Genomic DNA, 7,291 nt, shown 5'->3' with positions numbered 1-7,291 from the left:
TAAATAAATAAATAAATAAATAAATAAATAACAGCAAGGAACTTTTAGAAAAGGAAGTGGAGGCGGATATCGGGTTCTTTCCAGGACCAGAAAAGCCGAAGGTTCTTACCTGCAGGAAATCTCGCAGCCCGCAAAGGCGTGTCTGGAGCGCTTCGCTTCGTCGCGGGACACTCACGGCCGCCTCTTCTGCAGCCGGGCTGGGCTCCGGCCCCGTATTTTATACCACTATAGGCAATTAATATTGCATCAGCCGTATTTTAAATTTTCAAAACCCACAATATAATGTAATGGCATAAGGGCATTTATTATTAAAGGACACCCGAAGGAGAGGGAGGTGGAGGAATCGCTGGGGCTGTTTCGAAAGGCGGGGACGAGGGGCTCAGGGCGATCCCCAGGTTTGCTTTTGCAGTCTGTGGGGAGGGGAGGAGGGGGGCTTCACGTCGTGGAGGGGAGCCCTGCTCTGTTCCGAATTTCGGGCTGGAGGTCTAATAACCAAGAGCTCTTTGAAGACACAGTGGGGAAATGTGCAGACGACTCCTGGACTTGGAGCATTAATTTTTAAATCATGAAGGTGTTTCTGTGGCTCACAAATAAAAAGGTTTCCTCCCCCTTTTAGAAGGAGTGCAAGAGAGCGATGGGAACTAGCATCTGTGGAGCACCTACTACGTACAGGCCGCTACGCTAGGATCTTTGCAGCAGACCTCTTATTTAGCGCCCCACAGAGAAGCCGAGATAGACCACAGCGTGAGTAATCTCCTGGGTGACAATTCCAAATGAATTTCTAAAGAGATTCCAAGGGGCCCCAACGGACTTTGTCCCAGAGAAAAACACTTTCCTCCCTCTTCGCATCCATCGTCTCATTTCCTATATTGCCGTTGAATCTATTAAAAAATAATGTTTCCTATTAAGCACCAATCGCTACCAGACCTTTAAATAAACAATCGTCTTAGTCCCGTCTTAGTCCCGACAATAACTTTGTGAAGTAGGTATTAGCGTCTTTATCCAGCAAACAATGGAGGCTCAGAGAGGTTAAGGAACTGGTTTTAAGGTCGTTCCACCAGTAAGTGGAGGCATTGGGGGCTCCTACAGCAGTTAGGCCTCAAAGTTTGCAATGTGAGTCAAATTGAGGGAACAGAGGCTGATAGATTGCCTCGCAGAGAAGCATGGAAAGATCTGACTTGAAACCCTGAGGTCTGAAGATTAGCGGCTAGATGTCCCTGGAGGAGATGGGGTGGGAGGATGAGGCTGCTGGAGGGTGGGGGGAGAAAGGAGAGGAGATGGCCAGAGACTGGACTGTAGGAAGTGACAGTCCAGTCCTTCTGGGTTCTCACTTTTAAATCCTTTCCGAGACTAGTACTCCTAAGACTCAGAAAGAAAAGCACTGCGAATCAGGTTGAAAAATAAAGTATTTATTTTAGAAGTTAATTCAAGGGGTAAAGAGAGAAGAAAACTTAACATTTTATTTGTATCTACTCAGAGAATGAAACCAAGGGTCACACAGCAACACGCAAATGACACGAAGCAACGAAAGATAAAATGTGATGGGTCTAGAGCGAGTGGGATGAGAAAGTTCCAGGCTGGCGTCTGGCCCCTCTTTCCACCCAAAAACATAAGTGAACTTCCACCAAGAGACAACCATACCAGGGGGATGGAAAGAAGCGAAGTGAAATAAATAATGGGAAACAATGATGCCAATAATAGTAATAATAAAAGCGCAACGAAGTTAGACGTGTTGGAAAGACTTGCATGTGATTTGGAGAAGTTAGAATTACTTTCGAGCAGTCGCCTCAACGCTGAGCTGGGGTCAGAGAGTCCTCAGTTCGTCCGGAACACGACCCATCCCTCGCTCTCCAGCAGGCGGCAATTACCCCTCAAATTCGAACTGATCGTGGAGGATGGGCCCGAGCTGGTGTCCGCTGCTGCTTGCAAACACCTAAGTGATCCCAGACTGGGAGCCCTTTTCTGGATCCCGACAAATGCGGAGAAACGCTGAGAGCCTGCAACTCCCCGTACACTTTCCCTGAACCTAATTCATGCTACCTTAGAGAACTTACAGCAAACCCAAGAATGAGATGGATAAAACTTAGGTGCGGAAGGGAATATAAGGCTATCCTTTGGAAACATACATGATTTTATATACTCTAAATAAATCTCCAGCACATGTTTGTGCCCCAAACGTTTAAAGTTTGCATTATTATTTAGCACTTACTTCCCAGCCCTGCACCCTTTGCCTAGTCGCGCTTAGCAAAGTGGCGCCTTCACCCCCAGAGTCGTGCAGTTGGGCCAGTTCACTATCCCCTGCATTTGGGCTCCTGCCGTGAGGTCTCGCAGTCCAACGCGCAAGGGCGGTTTTCAGCACCACGGACAGCACAGGTCCCTCCAGGCCTGCCCTCAGTGAATTTTTTCTTAGCGCCAAAACTTTTCTGGTGGGAATAGAATGGAAGAAAGAGAAAGAGAATGCCGAGAGGCACCCAGGTGAGATAAAGGGGGAAGTCTGTGGCTTTGGAGGAGAGAGCCTGACCTGCGAGGAAACATCTTGGAGTCTCCGATAACCTTCCCCCCTGCCAGGACGTACACTCAGCTTTCCCGGCCCCGGACGTTGCGCCCCGCCGCAGTCAGTGGACAGCCGAGTACTTCATTCGTTTCTGTTTCTGTCTCTGGTTGCAGAACCAGACCCTCACCACGTTCTTTTTAAGGTCCAGTTTCTCCGCGATGGCCGCGATCTTCTCGGAAGAGGGCCGAGGCTGAATGGCAAAGTAGGCCTCAAGTGAGCGCTTCTCCGGTGCCGCGATGGACGTGCGTTTGCGCTTCCGCTCACTGCCGTTGAAGAGCTCAGGTTTGCTGTTTTTCTCTCGATAGGCGGCCTCGGCTTCCTCCAGCCAGGCCTGGAGCACTGGCTTGAGCGCGATCATGTTGTTGTGCGAGAGAGTGAGAGACTCGAACCTGCAAATGGTGCTCTGGCTGAGCGAGCCTACGCCCGGGATCTTGAGGTTAGCTAGAGCCGCGCCCACGTCCGCCTGGGTCACCCCCAGCTTGATGCGCCGCTGCTTGAAGCGCTCCGCGAAGGCCTCGAGCTCCCGTGGGTCCGACTCCACGTCGCTGAGGCAGGCGGGCATGGCGCTGTGAGGTGCCACGGCGTGCGGGTGACTCATCCCCATGGCCTGGTGCAGGTGGCCCATTGCACCCAGGTGGTGCGGGTGGATCTGCGCGGGCATCACTGAGTGCTCGGGGGCGCCCAAACCGCTCACACTCAGCGTGGGCGAGATGTGCTCTAGCAGGTCGCCCTCGAGGCCCTGGTGCACCGCGTGGTGCGGATGCGAGGTGAGGGCGGCCGGGTGGGAGATGGGCACGGTGGATGAAGTGGACGTGCAGGGCACGCTACTCATGGTATGGTAGGTGGCGTCGGGTTTGAACGGATGGTTCTTGCCGTGGGAGACGATATCCACCGCCGCCAGAGCTTCGGCGCGTGCCAGCAGGCTCTCATCAAAGCTTCCAAATATATTACCCTGCAGCTGCAAGCGAGAAGGCACACAGCACGGTCAGTGGGGAATACTGTCAACTCAGGATTAAAACACATTTTCAAGCAACTGAGATGCCTCTCCTCAAAGCCCAGGTCATAAAAATTAATACGGAGACAGAGGCTCTGCTGGAACAGACGTGTGGATCAGAGACATGAATGAGAGAGAGAGTGCGCCGGGAGAGAGCGCGGGGGAGACAAGGAGAGGGGTTCAGACAGCGGCGATTGTTCTGGGCGACATGAAAAAAACATGAAGCAAGTGCCTGTCAAAAAATGTGCCTTAGAGCGGTAATTATGCTCCACTACGTACCTGCGGGGCTGGGAGACAGACTCGGCGCATGGCCTCGGAGCTGGAGTGCAGGCTGGAGAATTTGGGTTCTTGAAGCACCGGGTGCATGCCGAAAGGCTGCTTGGTGTTCATGGCCATCATCTTCGCGCGCCTGGCAGGGAGGCAGCGAGGGACATGGATCAGGCTCGTCTCACTCGCTCGCTGCGCTCCAAGTGAGCGCCGCTCAGCGCCCGCGCTCCCCTCGCCCTCTCGCTGGCTACCTCCCCTCTCCCCCACCTGCTTCTTCACTCATCTTACAAGCAGCCTGCCAGGAAGGGCCCGGGCGCGCGCAGGCGTGCTCACGCGCCCGGGACTCGCAGGGGCCGCCCGGGAGGCGAGGCCAGGCAGCAGCTCTCCACGCGCCTCCCTGCGCCCGCCACAGCCGCCCCCGCCACAGCATTTATACCCAGGCCAGGCCGGGCCTCTCCCGGTCCGCCCCGCCCCGCCTGGCTCCAGCCCGGCCGACCTTCCGGATTCTTTCTTTCTCTTCGTAGACTTCCCCCTAGCCTCCAAAGTCCCAAACCTCTCCGTCCCGTCCCAACTCGCACTGCCCAGATCCAAGGGCAGCCCGGGACTGAGTGGGGCCCGGAAGCTGACCCTACCCTACACTCCCACACCACACACACACACACACACACACACACACACACACACACACACACACACACACACACACTCCTTGTCCGGCTGCCGCCAAACTGCCCATTTCCAGGGCGCTCCTGGCCCCACGCCCGAGTCGTCCACCATAGTCCGGCCCCGCAGCGAGGCGCCTCCAAGCACCTAGACGGGCTCCGGAAGGATGAGGGATTGCCAGAATGAGCCCCAAGTGACCCCCACCCAACCGCCTGTCATAGTGAGGTGGGGGAAGTAACTGCCTGCCTGTTCCAGGAGGCCTGTGGCTTCCTCCCCATGCTTGCCTTTATGGCCTTCGCTTAAGACAACTTGGCCTCCTTCCCTTTCCCCCCAACCCAACCGTGTAAGGAAGCTTACTAAGACCTTTTCACAATAGTTAGTCCAGGAGTGCTCGCCGACCTTGGGAGTCAGTCTGTGCACTTCTGCTGGGCCACCAGCGCGTACAAGCCCCTTTACCGCATAACAATAGCTACCGTTCTGAGCTCCTAAAATGTACTAGAAAATTTAGAGTAGTCTTACACCTTATGGAGTAGGTGCTTTTGTTCCGTTTTACAGATGAAGAAAATGAGGGTCAGAGAGGTCAAGTGATAGCTGGTTGGGAGCCCAGCCGTTCACTCACTCTTCTGTTATCCATTCAACAAATATTTACTAGTGGCCTACTGTGTGCCAGGAGCCACGTCGGACTTTCCAGGCTCTTAAACACAGCTATGTCGTCTTCCTTCCCGAAGTTTTGGGACTTGAGTGCATCGGGGTTAGTAGTGCCCCTCCCTGTGCCCCCTCCCCCCTGCCCCTGTCTCCCCTCCGCTCTCATCCCCTCTCCTTCCTTCCTCTCTTCTCCTCTCCCTGAGCTAGTAAACATCGTGAATAATGTATGGGGAATCCTGGGACCGCGGTCCCACAGCCCTCCAGGTTCTGAGAGAAGCCCTGAGCGCGGCAGTCCCCTCGGCGGGGATGGAGTGCGGGCTGTGGGGGTGCGGTTACACCTTCGGGTTTCAGAGATCTGAGTAGCCTGCACGCTGGGCCTTGCGCCACGGGGTGTGGGTCGATCTCCCAGAATATTAACATGGGGTGGGGGTGTTGGAGAGGGTCAACCCTTAGCCTAATAGGAAGCCCTGCCGAGATTCAGGCTGTCCACCCCGGGGTCCCGCCAGTCCCTCTTCTTCGCATCAGAGCCCTTGCCTGCGATCTGTCCTGCAACCCAGTAAGAGGACTGAGCTCAGGTGCGAGAGGTCAAGCACGGCCCTTTCACTAAACCTCTGAGCCTCAGTTGCCTGGGCTCTACAATGGGAATTGCACTGTTGTTTGCCTTCTTGGGTTCTGGTGAAGATCGTTTAGAGCTAAAGTGGAAAGGAAAGCACTGAGCACCAAATCTTAGTGCTGAGTAAACCTCCTCACAACCTGGTGCTTTGGGGTGCAGGCCCTGCCCTCCGATTCAAAGCTCACCCCTGCCTCTTGCTGGCTGAGAGGCCATGAGCCATCTCAATGTCTCTGTACTGCAGTTTCCTCGTCTGTTAAATGGAGATAATAGTTTCTCCTCCACTGAAGGTTGTGAGGAAACCACTGAGATAAGCATTTGGCACAGTGCCTGGCACATTGAAATCATAGAATAAGTGTTTATTCCTCTCTGCTTCCTCCTTTAAGAGATAGCATTTGGGAGTGTGAGTGGCCTGGGTCATCTCCCTGGAGAATGGTTGGTCTTCAGGTGCCAACTGGTTCCTTGCTTGTCTTCATTCATTCAACACCTGCCTTTGTGCCAGACCCCATGTAGATCCACAGCTGTGGATCAAACTCCATCCTGGCCATCAGGAAATCAGCAGTCTAAAATCCATTGTAGGATATTGACTGTAAACTTTCACTGCAGTGGAGGGATGTAGATTCGTGCACAAGACACAAAGCCAGGCTACTGGGATTCTTGAAATAAAGAATATGCACCACGGGCCTCAGGAGGGCTGGGTTTTGGACAGCATTCTAACACTGTCTATCCCATAAGGAGAAAGAGGGCTGAGATAGATGATTGCTAAGTGCTTCCAGCTCTAGCAAAAAGACTATCATTCTGGTTAATTTAAATGAAACACATTTTGAGCGAGTCAGAAGCTTGTCTCCAGGGACCCTCAACTCCCCAGAAGCTGAAACTAGTGTTATTCTATCACTCACCAGCATTTAGGACCACACATTCCTGTCATCTGCCCAATGCTAGAAGCTAAAAGAGAAAAAAGGGAAAGGAAAGCTAGGGTTACTGCATCTGCCAGGGAGAAAATTCTGTACCTAGGTTGGCCCCTGGTACCCTGAGACCCACACTCACTCCATAATACCCTAGTTGTCTGTGAAGCTGAACCACCAGAAATGGAGGGAAAGGCCTATCCATGTCCATCCCTTCCTGTTTTGTCCCTTCAGGGGCCTGGTAGATACTAGCCAGGGTTGAGGGCAGGCAGGGGTCAGAGACAGAGCAAAACCAACTGGCCCTCTCGGGCCTCCAATGCCAGCCTTCAGTTCGCAGCCCCCACGCCAGCATCCTGAGCCATTAGGATCACAAATCAAAACCCATGCTTGCATCTGGCAACCTGTGTTCCTTGGGTTTTCCCCATCTTTTCCTTCAAGAAGGTCTACTAGCCACTCTAGGCAGCCAACAGTAAGATGACACCCATCCTTAGTGGCCAGTCTTTCTGAGAAAGGCCCTGGAGATAACAGACTGGAAAAGAAAGGAGGAAAAGACCATATGGAAAGCAATTGGCAGGAGTGTCTTAGAATACAGTTGATAACGTCCTCTATACTTGACAGGATTTACAAACTTAAATTCCGTCAGGGGCAAGTGC

At 53.3% G+C, this 7,291-nt stretch overlaps 1 protein-coding gene across 1 annotated transcript; it reads right to left on the bottom strand.

Moving 5' to 3' along the window:
* Positions 1-2,545: 2,545 nt before the first annotated feature.
* POU4F3 (POU class 4 homeobox 3) lies at positions 2,546-4,029 on the bottom strand. The gene is made up of 2 exons (XM_011367481.1): positions 3,828-4,029; positions 2,546-3,512 (listed from the first exon to the last, which is right to left on the bottom strand). The coding sequence occupies exons 1-2, from the start codon at positions 3,945-3,947 to the stop codon at positions 2,616-2,618; spliced, it is 1,017 nt and encodes a 338-aa protein (XP_011365783.1). The 5' UTR covers positions 3,948-4,029; the 3' UTR covers positions 2,546-2,615.
* Positions 4,030-7,291: the final 3,262 nt, after the last annotated feature.

This window comes from Pteropus vampyrus, unplaced genomic scaffold (assembly GCF_000151845.1).
Source record: "Pteropus vampyrus isolate Shadow unplaced genomic scaffold, Pvam_2.0 Scaffold134, whole genome shotgun sequence".
Classification (NCBI taxonomy): Eukaryota; Metazoa; Chordata; class Mammalia; order Chiroptera; family Pteropodidae; genus Pteropus; species Pteropus vampyrus.
The sequence above is the reverse complement of the archived record's forward strand: the minus strand, read 5'-3'. Positions and strand labels throughout refer to the sequence as shown.

What these genes read in the sequence shown, in the direction of transcription:
- POU4F3 (XM_011367481.1), bottom strand. Translation starts at nt 3,947, where the DNA reads ATGATGGCCATGAACACCAAGCAGCCTTTCGGCATGCACCCGGTGCTT. An exon ending in TCTGTCTCCCAGCCCCGCAG is followed by an intron (nt 3,513 to 3,827) that starts GTACGTAGTGGA and finishes TCTCGCTTGCAG; the next exon opens with CTGCAGGGTAATATATTTGG.